An 18,427-nucleotide genomic window follows, 5' to 3' on the forward strand; every position below is an offset into this window, starting at 1 on the left:
CATGATCACTAGTTTCCAGTTCAGGGAACCTTCATGTGCTTGACAGATGTGCTAGACTTTAGCTTTATGGTGTTAGCGGTATAAATCACCATTTCTGGTAAAAATTGCATTGGCCAATTATTTATTTTTAACTTAGTTTTATCATTCCCTGTCTACTAAATTGTCACTTTTATTAATGCGTTGTTTTTCCTCTCTGACTTCAATAAAAGAAAAAATGTGAAAAGTATGTAAGAACGTCTGTGAAGAGCAGCAAAAACAAGAATGAAATGCGACAAATACCAGCAGAGGAGTGCAGCTACAGCGTGATTTACATGGAATCTAGAGTCAGCAGCGCTTAGATCCCTAGAAAATATCTTGGTTTTCACAGAGCATTTTTTCTTTCAAAAAGCTGCATTTTTTAAAATTCTTAAGTCCACTTGTGCCATGTATATAATTGCGAGAGGAATGCAGAATGGCGCTAAGTGGTTTAGGCGGTATATATAAAAAAAATTCACAATTTATTGCAATGCGTTTCGAAGCAGATTTTACTCCTTCCTCAGAAAGCTGTAAAAGTAGCAAAGCAATGATATGTGGAAGAGAAGGAAACAATCTGACGTTGTGTGACCGGTGAACTGTCGTCTTTCCGGGGGAATCATTATGACTTTTTTTTTTTTTCCTGGGTTATTTTGTATTTGGACATTTAGCTCGATCCCAAAACTGCTGCAAGTCTCCCTGGACCCCAGGCCCTGTCTCTTTATCTTTATTATTACCCCCTAAGATAATGTGATCTGCGGGTCTCCATCATCTGTAACTCCGGCATGCCTGACGAAGGAGAAAAATCTACTCTGAAGTGCGTTGCAACAAACAGAGGGGTCTTTTTTTTATACATGCCACCTGAACCACTTTTATCAGTGGCAATGCCCAGGATCCACCACATTCCCCTCTCCAACCACTCGGTGTGAGCGCATCGGCAGAGCAATCTACGAAATGATCTATGAAATCTACTCTATCAGCTGTATATATTAAATGCATGTATAGATCTGGCCATGGATGACATTATCCTGATGACCTATGGTGGGTAAAGTTATGGCTTTTATTTACCTTCTACCACAGAATTCTCTGCTTGTCCTCCTCTTTATGGCAGCTGTGATTGTTGGCTGGATCTCCATGGTTTTCACTTAACTTTCCGAAGATGCAGCTGTTTAACACATTGTACTTTTTCACTGTTTGCCGACCTGTATTTGCCTTCCTGATTTTAGTGTGAATTAGATATATTCATCACTGTAAGTTTGTTTGCAGCTCAGTGTCTCCAATTCCTTTATTCTACTATTTACAAGTAACTTTTCTCTCGAAATGTTTTTTTTTGTTCCGGGTTCGACAAGTTGGATGTGTGTCGTGATCTATATGGACCTTATAAGTTTCTTGCTCTTAGTGGTTTGTGGGAATGGGATTATGTTTGCTTCATTGCTGTGTTAAGCGGGCAGCATTGAATAGGAACCATAGAAAGAATGAGCACGGACAGAATTACAAAAACATTTACCGTATACTTTTAGTCCAGAAACGGAATCACTTTTGTCCATACATTGTCACACAGCTTTGGGCAATCTTGGACAACCCATTAATTAAATATTACTCTGATCGATGATACAGGATCAAGTTTGTAGCAATTAGATTATAGCATTAAGGGCTCCTTCTCACTTGCGAGAAATACGTCCGAGTCTCGCAGGTTAAAACCCTTCTGTGGCACCGGCACTCCAGAGCGGAGCGCGCGGCCACACAGCAATACATGGAGCTGCACGTTCCGCTCTGGAGTGTCGGTGCCAGAGCAGGGTTTTAACCTGCGAGACTCGGACGTATTTCTCGCAAGTGAGAAGGAGCCCTAATAGTATACATTGGCTGGCATAACCGTAGCATGTGCACAAGTTGCATTCTTGTCTGCAGCATAGTCTGTTACATTTTGTATTTGCTGAAAACTTGACCCTTTCCTTTAAAAAGAGTGAAATCATCTGTGCTGAATTCTGCAGCATAATCTAAAATTCCCACCTAAGTTTAAAAGTTAATGGATAGGTGATAATGTTCCGATCGCTGGGGGTCGAACCTTAATGGCCCCCACTGATCTTAAGAATCTGGTCTCTGAAGAGCTGTGGCTGAATGATGCAGAGGTTGATCACATACATTGCTGATCCATTCATTCATAGTAGAAGCGCTGGAGATTGCTGAGCTCAGCACTCGGCTGATCTTCTGCGCTGGAGATTGCTGAGTGCAGCCCTCTGCTGATCGGCGCTGGAGATTGCTGAGAGCAGCGCTCGGCTGATCTGCGCTGGAGATTGCTGAGAGCAGCGCTCGGCTGATCTGCGCTGGAGATTGCTGAGAGCAGCGCTCGGCTGATCTGCGCTGGAGATTGCTGAGAGCAGCGCTCGGCTGATCTGCGCTGGAGATTGCTGAGAGCAGCGCTCAACTGATCTGCACTGGAGATTGCTCAGCGCAGCGCTCGGCTGACCTTCACTGGAGATTGCTGAGAGCGTTCGGCTGATTGGCGCTGGAGGTTGCTGAGAGCAGCACTTGGCTGATCTGCGCTGGAGATTGCTGAGAGCAGCGCTCGGCTGATCTGCGCTGGAGATTGCTGAGAACAGCGCTCAACTGATCTGCACTGGAGATTGCTCAGCGCAGCGCTCGGCTGACCTTCACTGGAGATTGCTGAGAGCGTTCGGCTGATCGGCGCTGGAGGTTGCTGAGAGCAGCACTTGGCTGATCTGCGCTGGAGATTGCTGAGAGCAGCGCTCGGCTGATCTGAGCTGGAGATTGCTGAGAACAGCGCTCAACTGATCTGCACTGGAGATTGCTCAGCGCAGCGCTCGGCTGACCTTCACTGGAGATTGCTGAGAGCGTTCGGCTGATCGGCGCTGGAGGTTGCTGAGAGCAGCACTTGGCTGATTTGCGCCGGAGATTGCTGAGAGCAGCGCTCGGCTGATCTGCGCTGGAGATGCTAAGAGCAGCGCTCGGCTGATCTGCGCTGGAGATTGCTGAACGCAGATTGACTGTTAGAATGAATGGAGAGGCAGTGGAAATCGACCTCTGCACCATTCAGCCAGGGCTCTTTAGAGCTCCGATTCTTAGGGATCGGTGGGGGCCACAGAGGTTGGACCCCCTGTGATTGTATAGCTATTTCCTTTCCAAAGTATAGGGGATAGCTTTCAAGCTCGAGAACCGCTTCTCCACTATGCTGCAGATTTCGTGCACCAAATTCAGCTTGAAAAATCCATAACACATACTGTACACAATGTGTAAGCACAACCTTTCTGGTTTTTTTCTAATAGCACAGGTGCCCTGAATTCACATACTTTGCTTTAAAATGCATGAAGAAAAATAAAAGCATTTCTCTGCATTCATGTTCTGTGGTGGTTTGTTTAATAAATTTTTTGTGTGTTCCATGCAAAAACTGCATAAAATGCTGTGTATGTACTGATGAAGACATTGGTTTTCTAAAACGTTAGCCCTAACGATTTGTGCTACTGAAATAGAAAAAAAAATTCTGCAAAGGAACTGATGTGAGTGATTACAATCTAAAGCAAAACATGTTGGCACCATATGAATAATGGAAAATATGGGTCTTCTACGTGACAGGTTAAAAACAAATATCCGATATATTAGTACTTTTGCGTTGTTTGGGGATTCTTTATCGTATTAGACTAATCGAACATTAAGCATATGATGGAGAAGAATTCACCATTACTTTTCTGCATTGCTGGCTGGTTTCTGGATGGAGTTGTTCATACACTTGTCTGTCCACAGTAGCATCTGACCTTCCCCGGCCGCTGTTTACTTGCGGAGATGAACTGTGTATTGTGTTTTGTTTGCTTCACTACAATGGGCTCAAACACGAAGCTCTGTCATGTGCTGCAGTAGCCACCTGTCCTAACGGGAAGCCATCAGCAGAAAGTGATCTATTGTTTAAATCAGGTTCTTGTGTTATATGGGTTCTTTTTGTTTATTTTTTTTTTGTTTTTTATAATTGTGGCAATTTTTTTGCTTTTTTCATATCACAATCATTTTTAGAGTAAATCAAAATGAAAGAGATTTGATTGTTCACGGCGGCAAATGTCCATGTGTTTACTACACTAAGTCGATCTAAAAAAAATAAATAAAGCCCCAATAGCCAGTGTGACTTTTGCAAGCTTACCATTTTTAATTTTTTTTAAATATAGTATGAAAAAAAAAAAATTGCCCAAAAAGTGTTGAGAAATGTAATGCACAAACCTGATTTAAACAATAGGTGATTTTGTGATTGATCGCTTTCATTTAAAAAGCAACTCTGTGCCCTTTTTTTAATTTTATTTTTCCACAGCGCTTTACAGACATTATCATCACTGTCCCCATTAGGGCTCACAATCTACATTCCCTATCAGTATGTCAAAGACAAAGGAATGTGGGAGGAAACCGGAGAACCCAGAGGAAGCCCACGCAAACATGGGGAGAACATACAAACTCCTTGCAGATGTTGTCCTTGGTGGGATTTGAACCTAGGACCCCAGTGTTGCAAGGCTACAGTGCTAACCACTGAGCCACCGTGCTAACCACTGAGCCATTGTGCTAACCACTGAGCCATATTATAGACCTATTATTGTCTATAGTATTATATTTCAGTTCTAACTTGCATTCAGTATTTAGCATCATGCTTATTTCGTGGCATGAAACTTAATTCATTTGCCCTAATGACTGTTCGTTCCATAGGTCCTAGTAATATTTTTTTTTTCTAACGCTTTTTTCTTTGTTTTTTTTTAAGACAGAAAACACACATGGTGTTTTTGATGCACTTTTTATGCATGTGTAGTTTTATTTTATTTTTTGCAGCTCTGAAGTACTGTCATTGGCCTGGCCTGGATTTATCAATCAGTTTTGAAGTTGCGCAAAAATGACTTTTAATGTTTTTTCCGCAAGTCCTGACCAGCCCATAAGTGAAAGGATCCTGAACATCTGCAGATCAGTTGGCATAGTTTGTTTGCCATTGCGTAGCCCAATTAATAATTTGTTCATATACTGCCAATATTTTCCACTCACATCAGTCCCATTCCTTAATGGTGTTCTAAATCCATTTCCCCACGTGCAGAGACACACCAGGGCCAATTTCATTGGAAGCTACCTGATCAATATATTTGGGGGTGGAGTATGATCGGAAACCAGAGTAGGCATACAACTAACACATTAGAGCTGTGCTCTGAAGCGCTATAATTTGTAAGCATGAAATATATGAAATTGGAATTGCATTACTGCTGTAGAAAAGATGTTAAAAAATGAAGGGACTTAGCTCACAAATTGGCCATATAAACATGTGGAAAACATACAATCTCCATGCAGATGTTGTCCTTAGTAGTGATGAGCGGGCGGGCTCAGATAAGGCGTTATCATGATTGGGTGTCTTCAGCGTACTCGAAAAATATGTTCGAGTCCCCGCTGCTGCGTGTCTCGCGGCATCACATGCAGGGATTGCCTGTTAGGAAATTCCTGCATGTGTTGCCGCTGTCGAACAGCCACAAGACAGGCAGCCGTGGGGACTGGAACATATTTTTCGAGCATGCAGCATACACTCTGTTATCACCCAATCGTGATAACGCCTTATCTGAGCACGTTCGCTCATCACTAGTCTTCAGTCAGATTCGAGCCCAAGACACCAGTGCTGTAAGGCAATAGATCTACCCCCTGAGCCTCGGTGCTGCCCAGTGGTCAGTGCACTTGTAGCAATCAAACACGTTTCAGTATTTCATTGTTCACTGTGCAGATTCATAAACTTCCACCCTGCACTTAGTTTCATGGACCCGCTAAACCTACGAGCGGTTCTCTCAGTCAAGTAGCAAATTGAATTCTTATAATGTGCATCATGAATGAGCCTTGTAAGATTTGATGAGGTGGAAAAAAAGAAAAGGTACTGATACCAGCATTGCTCGTGGCATCTTGCCATCTCTAATGCCTTTTTAATGGGGCAGAAGCTTGTAAACCCAATTGGAAAAATGCTGTTGTATTCTCACACCGAGCAGGGTGGTAAATAAGTTTCTGCTCAAGCATCCAGCCGTTTCCTCTCACTACATATACGGCTGTCTGAAGGAAACCTTCCATGTAATCACCGGATTGTGCTGAAAGTCAGTGTAAATCTGCGCTATTAGCCCCCTTAGAGAGAATATACATTTTTTAGTATACATCCTAATTTCATGCTTTTTTAATGCAGTTGTCTTCTTTCTATTACGTCTGGGGAGAAAAAAGCAATACCTAAAGCTTACTGCATTTTGGGGAAAAAGAAGTGAAAGCTAAAAATTCTCATACCGCTAACCCACTCCACCTCAAAATCGTAAAGTTCCATATTTTCTTATTGACTGCCAGCTAAATTCTGGCATTAACAGTTTTTGCCCCACAAAGTACAAAAGAACCTGTATTTATGAGGTGGAGATCTGTGCTGCTGGTCCAATAAAATCCTGAGGAACGATGTGGAGTAGAAACAATGCTTTTTATTCTCACAATGCAGAATATTCTCAATGCGTTTCGAACTTCGCGAACGTCTTCATCAGGAGCACCTCGATAAACACACAGACTGGAGTAAGACGAGCGGGCATCACCCTGCCCCATGAGTGGAGACATTTTTGCCCAACTTCACATTGTGCAAAAAAATGTAATGACTTTTTAGTGCTTTACACCAGATTTCTGACTTAAATGCTTTGATGAATTGGGGCCTATGTGAAGACACCCTGTAGGGAGGACATGTTTGTTTTAGTACATTTTTGTAATTCTCATGAAAAAACTCTGGAGTAAGTTTTCTTATAAATCTCACTGTACAGTGTCAGACTCGTTGACGTGTCAGGGTTGCTGGTACTTTTAAACAAATATGGTGGGAACGTTTGATTTCAATGAGATCCGTGGAATGAATGATTGACAGATGTAACTCTTTTGAATATTAATTTTAAATTCATAGTTTCAGACATTTTCCATCTTTATTATTATTATTATTTATTTATATAGCACCATTAATTCTACAATCGATCATCTTCTCCCATTTAGTAGACTCTAAATGATTGTTGTGCGTTACCACAACGTCCGCACAACTGGGATGTATTCACATCTGCACGAGGCTCCGCCATCCTAGATTCTGCCAAGAATATCAAACCTTTTTGCCCAACACGCTACACTTTTTTTTTTTTTTCCAGTAAAATGCCAGACCTCTTAAGAGAAACCCGACAGACCCCTCCTATCACAGTACACTGCCTGCAGTCTACCAAAGGCAATGAAGAAGAGAGCAGACTGCAGCTGCATCTCCCTCCTCCCTCTCTAGTATTTTTTTGTTTTATTTGACCTATAGTAAAAACCATATTATTCATTTCTGTATAGAAATAGCCCATTAATTTGCAGCAAATAGACCTATTTTGAGATTACAAATGAATGTTTTGAATTTAGTTGTAACTTTCTTCTGAAAGCGTAAATGAGGTCATAGACATTAATCTAAAATGGATTTAAAAAACACAGTTTAGATCAAACGATTGGTCATTGAGTGAAGAAGCCGACGAGCCTCCCAAGCGGCACGGTCCCCAGCGGTTTTCCAAGTATATTTCAGATTCAAACATACTTGGCTGAAATTCTAGAGCCGGTGCCTGGTACATGCTGCCCGATCCACGGCCAGAATGTCTCAGCTGTCAGATTCTCTTGATGGTTGTGATGGCAAAACAATTTTTCTCTGTCCAATCGCTCATTAATGGTTTGTCAGCCAGTAACCTATTTTATCTCTTTTCTATTCACTGGATTTTTTTTTCACACCTCCTCCAGCTGGTGCTGCTTCTCTGATACTGAAGCAGGTTTTATTTTTCATCAGTGCCCCTTTAATCCAAAGCTATGCCCCCCACTCCTTCTGTAATAATGGTGCAAATTTTTCGGTTCAAACAGCTGGGCTCATACCACAGGACTTCTCTATGGATACCCCCGTTTTTTGATTGGACAAGGTTAGAGAAAAAGCAAACGCCTACAGTGAAGTGTTGCGGTAGACACCTGGTTGGTACAAGGGAAAATCTGCATCTTTACTTTTGGAGGGCATAACTTTAGAACGGAGGGACACCAAAGAAGACAAAAAAAAAAGTTCCAGAATTAAATGGCGCAGCACCATAATAATTGAAAGAGTAGTTAGAACAAAATGGTAGACTGCCGCAAAACTGATTTCTAGTTGACTATTTCATAATGAGTAGTGTGCAGAGATTGAGGCGATAAGGAAGAACAAGGTGATTACAATCTGTTCCTTTATTCAGAGGCTTATGTTCATATATCTGTAGTTAAACCAGAACAGTCATAATGCCTTTGCTGGAAATGATAGTGCTGTAAAATTCAATTAGCATGTTCTGTCAGGTGCAGATATGTCACTTCGGATAATAAATTACCTCCATTGAAATGACATTAGATAACCTTTTTTCCGTTTTCTTTTTGCATTGTAAATCAGTTTAGGAATAAGCGATCATTTGTCAATACTCCTAAACCAGTCCTTTAAGTCTCTTAGGACAAGCAGCTCAATACTTAATCTAGTCTAATTGAACAATGTACAGAGTAATAGTTTAGCCCGTGTTTGTCACTGTAAAGAATCTGTCAATGTTGCAGGTAAATGCTTGTGTTGTGTCCTTCACGCAAGTGTACCAGATTATCCTCAATAAATGGACTTGTATTGGTCAGACATTATATCTTGTCAATGGGAGAGAATGATGCTTTGTTCACCCGAGTACAGACAACTCTACATAATAAATACTCAAAGTGTTCTTAATAATTTTTATCTCGGGAGCGATATTGGGGAGGAGCGATATTGGGGAGGAGCGATATTAGGGAGGAGCGATATTGGGGAGAAATATTGCTAGAATATGTTGCCCATATCCAAGTGACGTGGATCTGACCACCCTTCTGATATCTAGAAAAAGTTGCAGAGGTGCAAGGAAAGAACAGCAATGTATCGTCTCACAATGGTTCTACTCAACTTTCTCTTGAACCCGAAATGTTGGACCAACACAGTCAGTGACCAACAAGGAGAGAGGAACTGGCACGGCACAATCCTAGTATGTTCTCCTGATTTGGAGGCATTCAAAGAATGATAATATAATATGTGGGTCAGTATTTATTTTTTTAACTGATGGTGAGGTTTAAAGGGATGTTTATTTATAAAAAGTACATCTAAATGAATGCTGAATAATTCACTACAGTGTCCAGACACCTTTATATTTTATAGAAACTGATGTTGTGTACAGATGAGCAATTTAGTTTGAGGTGTCCAGGTCCCGCATCTAGTCTCGTCTTCTGTTGAAGCTGGCCATCACTACTGCTGCCAACATCTTTTGCGCCCTTGGCTGCTTACTACACCCTAAACTCGGTCACTCGGCTGCACACAACTTTCTAAAGTGCGCCACAACATCGTGATGTCGCGGGGTCTAATAAGCGCCAGGAGGCCAGTGAAAATTGGCTGCCATGAATAAACAGACTGGACACCAGACCAGGGCAGCGCCAATCAAGTTGCTAATCTCTAACTGTCCACATAAAAAAAACAACGTTGCTACCAAGGTTCATTTTGTGGACCAAACTCGCTATTTTAAGGTTGTTCCTAAACTTTTTGGGTTGTAAGCTCTACAGCTGGTCCAGGTATTAGGCAGGTCTTCCTGGTTATGTAATCGTTCATCCCCGGCTTCCGTTGGCTTGATAAGGAGTCAGATTTGGGATTCGAGAACCTGTGCTAACTGGATAACTTCTGTAGTAAGACCGGTAATTGCCCACCTTCTCATTGTTCAGAAGCGGTCGGGTCGAAAACGAGTGGTTTTTGCTTTTCTCCGCATCATTATCAACTGATGTTTTGTAACAGTGTATATAAAAGGTTTTTTGTTACATTAACATAGTGGGATTAATAATGGCCACACGTTAAATCAAGACTTTAAAAAAAAGACATTTATTTTTTCAGATTTTTTTTTTTTTAAGGATGTTCTTTCTTCCTATTGACCTGGGGGATTATTCTGTTAAATGCTATTCATGTAGGCTAAATGTTTTCTGTTTTTTTACAGCGGCACGAGTGACATGTAGACCACCAGAGCTTGACGTGTCTGTATTGACTCTCTTCTAGTTATCCATACAGTGAAGACAGCAGTCAGGGAAAGCAATACATGAATACACGATGTCCAGCGTGGTGCGATCGAATACTAATGTCACACTCTGCTAAAGAACTTCTTTTAAAGGTAAAACCCTCGATAGAGGAATACATTTTTTTATCTGAATACATTTATTTATTTATTCTGCTATGATGAAACTTGGGTTATTGCTCTAAATGTAGAATACTGATCCATGGATTAGTCCTATAGCCAGTAAAGATCAGAAAAGTAATTTTTCTCACTTTATGGCAAATCGACCTGTGCCAGTCAGGGGCAGTTTTGCCATCCTCTGAATCGCCCAGGGTTTTGGTCATTTTAAAAGGTTAAATTGTATGAACTTCAGCACCGTGCACTGGGACTGGAGTGCTGTGTTCACTTTTCTGAGTGTACAATGGGACAGGTTCTCTTTAAGGCCGAATTCACATGTCCATATTTCAAATGAACAGCACTTGGATGACATGTAAAGATAGCCATAGGCTACAGTATGTAAATAAATACATTTTAAATATATTGTGTACCACATGTATGATAAAAATAAACAGCAAGTCAAACAAATCACGCTAATTTTTGCATTCCGTGACTTTTGATGTCACCCAACTAAAGTCAACTTTTAGCCCTGGAGTTAAATTGGGAAGTTTGCTAGTATTTTACGAAAAAGCAGTGTCTCCTTATTCCTTATTTCATATGTATTTCTTTAAACTGGTTTAATACCTCACCACTCCAGTACCGCTGCTTTGGTGGTCTAATTCAGGACCAACAGTCCTATTTTGCAGTCACTTGACAGCTGAGGCCAGTGATTGGCTGCAGTGTTCAGGTGATTGAAGCAGAAGGTTATCACTTACCTTTCATTGATCACATGACTCTGTAGCCATTTCCTGTCCTGCATAAGTTGCAGTTTATGGCAGTTGGTTTCCTGGTTTTGGTGCAGGCAGCAAAACATTTATTACATTATTTTTTATTATATCACAAGTACCCATAAATAAACATTTATAATAGAAGAATACACTGATGACACTCAGATCTAACTCTCTGCTTTCCAGAATCCCAGAGTGTCTATGAGCCATATATTCCTTTTCCTCTCAGTTACTAAAACTCAATGTGGACAAAACTGAACTCCTCATCTTTCCTCCATCTCACCGATATCCTTTACCCGGTCTATCACAATAAATTACGGTACATCACACTTTCCCCTGTACTGAAAGTCAGCTGCCGTGGAGTAGCACTCTACTCTGCCCTGTCATTCAAACCATACATCCAAACTTTTTCCACCTCCTACTCAAAAATATTAACCCAAATCCATCCTTTCCTCAACCCTGAATCTACCAACATGTTAGTACATTTCCCACCTGGACTACTGCAATATCCTCCTTTGTGGCCTCTTAACTAACACTCTTGCACCTCTCCAGTCCATCCTTAGCTCTGTTGCCTGATTAATCCACCTCACTACTCCTCCGCTTCTCTCCTCTGGAAATCCCTACAATGGGTCCCAAATCCTCAATGTGCCATATCCAGTTGAAACTACAAACACTGACCTACAATACCACCCATAATCTGTCTCCTAAATATATCTCCCAACTAATCTCTCGATATCTTCCCACATGTAGTCTCCGGTCTTCCTAAGACCTCCTTCACTCCTCCACACTTGTCCGTTCCTCACTCATCACCTACCATGACTTCTCCAGAGTATCCCGTATCTTCTGGAATTCTGTACCCCAACACGTCTGATTATCCACCACATTCGGGAAATTTTCAGATGGAACTTGAAAACCCATGACTTCAAGGAAGCTACAGCCTTCAATAACCCATTTCACCACCACCGGAGCTTCCACAATCTGTCCAATTCACTGTTTCCTTCCCCATCACCCTGTAGACTGTAGGCCCGCAAGGTCAGCGTCCTCTCCTTTCTGTACCAGTCGATCATTATTAGTTTCTTGACTGTAATTAATATCTTTATTTTTTATGAAACCCCTTCTCGTGTAGAGTACCAGTGTTGCTCTAAAAATTAATACTAGCAGACCAAATTTGCACAAGTCAACCATATATTTTTTTCCCCTCTGAGATTATTCATTCTTGCCTATCTCTGTTAGATGTACAACTTTACCAAATGTTCTCTGTAGTGTTTCTTTATAATGCAGAGATTTCCCTGTGATCTAGCCTGAAACAAGGTGCTGATTCATCTAGATTTCAGTGATAAAAACCGGAATTTCATCTAACAGTGCTGAGCGCGGTCTGTGCTCAGAAAATGGATGGTCTTCACAAATTAGCACCCAGCATGTGCAGCTCTGCACTCTAGGCGTTACAGATTGTACAGACATGGGGCTGTAAACAGCTTTCATGCTGCACCATCTATCATGCTATGCTCGGTTACCTCACCATCATGTTATTTTATGCTTCCTGAGCCCTAAAACACCAAAGGTTGCCCACCGCTCACGAGTCACGTTGACGCCTGATAGCATGCAGTAATGAATGCTCAGCCAAGTGTGCCCTGTTCCTGCTTGTGCAGTGCTGTAATTTGTTTATCTGTCTAAAGATTATACAGTTGGAAATCCACAATTTTATGCTGCCTTTCTAAATTATCAAGTCTCTGTTTGATGAATGCTTTTCCACTTGCAAAGGAAGTGCCATTATGATCTTGAAATATTGGAAAGTGCTCATGCATACAATGCGGGAAGGTTATGTTTTCTTCTCTGGTTTTGGCAGACAATCATAATATAACGTAAACCTGACCTTAAGCCAGCCTAATGCATTAACATAATTTAGTTTTTTAGTCCCCAGGCTGATGTGTATATTACACTCTTATTCATCCAAACTTGACTGATTGAAGAGGGGGGGGGGGAAATAATAGTTGACATGTCAACGTTGCGTGCAGCCAGAGGTTTTGTTTGGATTTGTTTTTGCACATCTACAATATCAAAATAATGTTTTCTATTAGGTAGTTAGGAAGCAAATGCAATTATAAAGTTTTAAGTTTTTTCAAAACCTTGGATTAGTGCTGAGCAAACGTGCTCAGATAAGATGTTATCTGAGCACACTCGGGTGCTAACCAAGAGTCTTCGGAGTGCTCGAAAAATATGTTCTAGTCCGCGTAGCTGTTCGACAGCCGCAACACATGCAGGGATTGTCTAACAAACAGGGAATCCCTGCATGTGTTGTGGCTGTCAAACAACCGCTAGGACTTGAACGTATTATTCGAGCACGCCGAAGTCACTCGCTTAGCACCTAAGCATGCTGCACGGTCGCCCATCACTACTTTTTGTTCTTGTGTATTGAGTAAGGCTATGTTCACACAGCGCTTTTGTTGCTTTTTTTCTGCCGAAAAGGTGCTGTATTTTACAGTACCAGCAAAAGCTGAGATTCTAGAAATGCCTAATTTTTTTATTTTGTTTTGCTGTCAATTTTTGCGGCGTTTTTTTCTCATGTAGAAACAATGGGACAGTGCAATAACACTGCAAAAAAAGTATGAATAAAACTAACTTTATGAAACATGTTCTGTAGTCAAATCACACATACAATCCACTGCAAAAACGCATGGAAAAAAACACTCAAAGTGCAGTTTGAACACAGCGTTTTTACTGCCAAGAAAGCAGGTTTTGGCAGCAAAAAAAAACAAATGCCAATGCAAATAGAAATAAGATGATCATCATTAACCACTACAAAAATTTTGCCTTAATTGTTGTTGGGTAAAATTATTAATCAGCTCTGACCGGTTGAAGTTTAGCCAGTCGTTTAGAAAACATCATTTATGCTAAAGCGTACATTCACAAGAGCAGATTTTTTCATTCGGAATTGCTAGTGGACTATCTGTGTCCATGTGGATGGAATCCCTAGTGGAAATTGACCTGTGATAAAACTGCCAACTACAGTCATTTCATAGGTAATAGACACTTTGCCGCTTTCTACAAAGTGATTTTTTTTATTCTTTTTTTCATAATCTTTTTTTTTTTCTTTTTTTCTTTTTTACAATTTTTGTATAATCCGTCACATGTTCAATCGTAAAGTGCTAAAACCTTCTCTGTGCAGACTGGAAAAATGACATCCTTATCCAGCATATCTAAAATTATTGTAAGATGGTACATTATTGATTTTTACCTGTTACACTTTGTTTTTCAGTCTGAAAATGATGAAAGGATAGTGATTTATGACAGTATTGGGCCAAATATCTGCATGGGGGACCACAAGGTAAAGTACAGCTTTTATTTTTACTTTTGTTTCTATTGTGTTTCACCAAGTCAGAAGAAGAACTTAAAAACCGTAACCGTCGTTCTAATTTTTAATTCCTAAATCAATAGTACACATGAAAATAAGCCGCTTTGTGATATATCTTATCAGAGAGATCTGCTTCTTTCTCTGCCAAAATTGATTAGTCGTTATTACTGATGAGCGAACATGCTTGGATACAGCTTTATCCGAGCATGTTCGAGTGCTAACCGAGTGACTTCGGCATGCTTGAAAAATATGTTCCAGTCCCCGCAGCTGCACGTCCCATGGCCATTCAACAGCGGCAACACATGCAGGGATTTCCTAATTCACGGTCAATCCCTTCATGTGTGAAGATGCAAGAGACCTGTCACTTGCCAATCTTGGTCTTGCCAATCACCCCTGGCAGCATTGGGAAGAGCCGGTCAAGGGTGGTGCCGGACTAGACTTGTACAGCCAGGCTCTGATTTATGCTGCCTGGTGAGAGGTTCCTTTTAACCTTGACTGCAATTTTTAAGTCTATGTATTTAGTCATTTTGTTTAACTTTCCCATGCTAGTGTGTTTTTGCTTTCAATTTTTACTTTACTCTTGAAAATATGAACCTTCCATATTTAATAAAGTTTTTCCTTTTTTTTTCTTTTCCTGTCCAGCCTGTCTTCCTGTCCTTCCGAATAGGCGCTGGGGCAGGTAAAGCTAATGCACATGTGCACAAGTGTTGTATCGTGCAGTGATGTGGTGGTAAATATCCATTTCTTTTCTAATTTTTTCTTTTATTTCGTTTACTTTAATTTAGTAGTGTGATTTTTTTTTTTCCTCCCTGTCTCTTTTGCATGTTGGTCTGATATGTTATTTAGCACAATTTCAAATTATTAATGAAATATTCCTTTTTTGACAGGGAAAAGATGCCAACTCAATGAAAAGATCTACAGAGAGACCACCCTGTGAGGATGCCCACCTGCAGTATAGCGGACTCCTCCATCGGTCCTCACGGCTACATTTCTACGTTATGGATCATCTTCTAGGCTTCATCTTCCCAACAAGGCTCACATACCTCACTATCTCTCGTCCGGTTCCGTAACATCCAGTAGAAACATGGATGCGTGTATATAATTTTTTTTTTTTTACATCACTGTTGTGTTGCCAAAACGCTAGCAAGACAATACATAGCCGACAATCTCCTCTGTTCTCTTGCGGCATCGCAAAACAGGAAGCAGAGTTTGCGCACGCACGGTCACTTTGTAGAGGTTAATCGATAAAGGGTTTGGGGGGGAACAGTGCAGTGCCTGGCGCCTTCAGTTCTGTAAGGGTTAAACCCTTCTTTGCTGGATCAATCAATGTCATTTCCAAATTTTGCCCACTACATGCCGGTGGAAATCCGCGAGCAGCCCCGTTATCATGTTTCACCATCTCCTGCTTATGACTTCTGAAGACTCCAACTCTAATGACGTCCGTAAAGGCTTGAAGTTTGGCAGCAGATGGGAAGATTTTTAATAGACGTCGTCAATATATTGGCGGGTTTTTAATACGTTTTTTTTGCTGACTGCAGCCTGTGCGCCTAACGTTAGGCTAGATAGAGGTGTATCCACTAAAGTGCAATAATCATAAAGTGACCATTTAAATCAATAGCCGTTACCAAAAGTTAGTTGCATCACACTCTAGATCTTAAAACCCCCTTTCTACCATCTCATCTTCATTTTTACTGTTTTTAGAACAAAGTTTTCAACGTCCATGTTATTTACTACACTGCCATGTAACATGGGGTTTTTTTCCGAGTCACACAGCAGCTGCTTTTCATTTTTTTTTATATATATAATATATATATATAAATATAAAAAAATATATACTTTTTAAAATAATTTATAAATCTTACCAAACCTATGCTAAGTATTTTTTCCCGTACTGGCGCGTGTGCCATATCAGTAACGAACATTCAGGAGTAGCAGTTTTTAGATCTATATATATATATAATTCTATATGTACATCAGCAACCAAAATTTCTATGTAACCTTTTTTTGTGTCGTCCTCCTTGATACGAGAAAAAAGAAAAAAATCCACCGTAGTTGATACAATACGTATATATACAGTAGCAGTTTTCACTTTATTACTCTTGTAATAAATTATTTGTATGTGACATTGAGGACTGAATGTGAAGTTTCTAGCTAGATTTTGGGTGTATCTTTTAAAGTTTTGTAAACTTTTTTCTTTTGTCATAATTTTTTTTTTATTACTGTATCATGGTGCCAATTAATCTCTCTATACACAATGATGACATGGGAGACGCATTATATAGAGTTTCTAGATTAGTTACGGTAGTGTCAAGTTTTTTAGAATTTTTTTCTTTTTTTAGGACAAAAAATGTCACTTTTGGCAGGTGACCCTCCCTATCCCCACCTCCCTCCCCCCCCCCCCCCCCGTCTGCATCATGTAAAGGTGATTAGAGAGTTTTTACTATTAATTGTATTCGCAACACTACAGTTTTAAAGGATTACGTGATTGCATTAGATTAAAGCTCGATATATATATTTTGGTATAAATCACTACTATTTGGAAATTTATTCTGTGTCCTCTTGCAGAATCTGTCTTCCCAGATGCACATTTGTTAGTGTGTTAATAGACGGAGACTGTATTTTGTTAACGTGCCATGTTCATTGTAATAGCATCACAAAAGTGTGTTTCTGCAAATTCCACCGATTGTCTGAATCGCCTTTAACATCATGGCCTATCTGGTTCTCAACTTCAAGCAATAAACTGTTTATTGTGGCAATCTGGTCTCCGGTGGTATTTATTTTTTTGGAATGTGTCCTCCGTGTAGTTAGTCACTATAAATATGTAATTTTGTTATCTGGCGTGATAAATGTCACTGTTCTCCTGAATCCGGCCTTGTTCTTCTTTAGTCCCTATACCTCTCTGTTCCTGAGATATCTCCCCCTCTTCCCGATATGTAAAATTTGTCTCTTTAGACAAAAGGGCGTGGTCCTCACCTCTTCTCTCTGGGTGTCTTGTTGAGGAACATGCCCATTTACCGTATATAAAAAGACTACATTTATATAAAGGAAAGAGAGAGCCATATGTCAAGAACGGAGAGGAGCAGGAGCAAAAAAAAAAACTAAACATCAGTTTCGGGAAAACTGCACTAGATTTAAAAAAATATATATAAATATAGGTTTATGGTAAAGGGGTTGTCCACTTTCAGATAGTCTTCTGCTCCCGCTGCCATTTGTTAAAAAGAAAATGCGCTGTATTACCTTTCTTGGGTCCACCGTTGACCTTCCACCACTACTCCCGGTTTCTGTGGTAAAAATGTCAGGAGAAAAAAGCGCCCTTAAAAAGTTTGCTTTCTTGTCCCATAAAGATCAGTTGAGGCTGAAAAATGTATCCTACCGTGCGCCATTAAAATGAGTAGATTGTAAAACTAATGCAACTTGATGTGGTCTTGTGGATCAGTCAGCTATTTTCTATTAACCATAATATCAAGGACCCAGGAATATAGGTTGCATGTATATAATATGTAGAGGCCTTGTGGGGTGTTATAAATGCTTGATGAGTTAGAGATGGAACCTTGTATTTAGATTCTAAGGGCCAATTTCCATAATATGATCTACGACCAAAAACGACCGTTGATTGGATCCATATTTGTGCATCGATGGCCTTTTAGCAGCCAATTCAATTCAGACTCGCCGACCACGATGTGCACAGAACCATCAGTAGTAGTAGCTCGTTATGAGATTGCAGGCTGTCCTAGTTCTGAGCAGCACAGGACAATGTTCTCTGCCAAGAACCTTTTTTTTTTAAGCTGGACAAAAGATTGTTTCGCCCAATGAACGAGCAATTTGCTCGTTTGTCAAGTGATCGTCAGCCTGTTTACACTTTGCGATTATTTGGAACAAAGCATTTTGATAACCGTGCAATGTAAATGCATAGTATTAAGACTAGAATGTGTGATTTAGGCGCCTTTTACATATCCTATTTTCTTATACATGTTCTATCGATGTTTTTCATAGACCACATACTCATAGTAGCCCATGGGTGGTTTTTGTTTGTTTTTTTGGTTTGTTTTTTTACTTTTGAAATCAGATTATCTGTCTGCAAAAAAAACGAAAAAATGAAGGCA

General features: G+C 40.3%; 1 protein-coding gene across 2 annotated transcripts in view; it reads left to right on the top strand.

Moving 5' to 3' along the window:
• INPP5A (inositol polyphosphate-5-phosphatase A) overlaps positions 1-17,080 on the top strand; it is a 473,991-nt gene extending 456,911 nt beyond the window's left edge. The window contains exons 13-16 of one of the 2 annotated variants that reach the window (XM_077258448.1): positions 10,094-10,205; positions 14,229-14,297; positions 14,967-15,003; positions 15,212-17,080. In XM_077258448.1, coding sequence (XP_077114563.1) covers positions 10,094-10,205; positions 14,229-14,297; positions 14,967-15,003; positions 15,212-15,261 — 268 coding nt within the window. In that variant the 3' untranslated portion in view covers positions 15,262-17,080. Of the gene's footprint in view, positions 1-10,093; positions 10,206-14,228; positions 14,298-14,966; positions 15,055-15,211 lie in introns of both variants that reach the window. The other variant, XM_077258449.1, reaches the window with a different exon arrangement.
• Positions 17,081-18,427: the final 1,347 nt, after the last annotated feature.

The sequence above is a fragment of the Ranitomeya variabilis genome, chromosome 4, assembly GCF_051348905.1.
Source record: "Ranitomeya variabilis isolate aRanVar5 chromosome 4, aRanVar5.hap1, whole genome shotgun sequence".
Lineage (NCBI taxonomy): Eukaryota > Metazoa > Chordata > Amphibia > Anura > Dendrobatidae > Ranitomeya > Ranitomeya variabilis.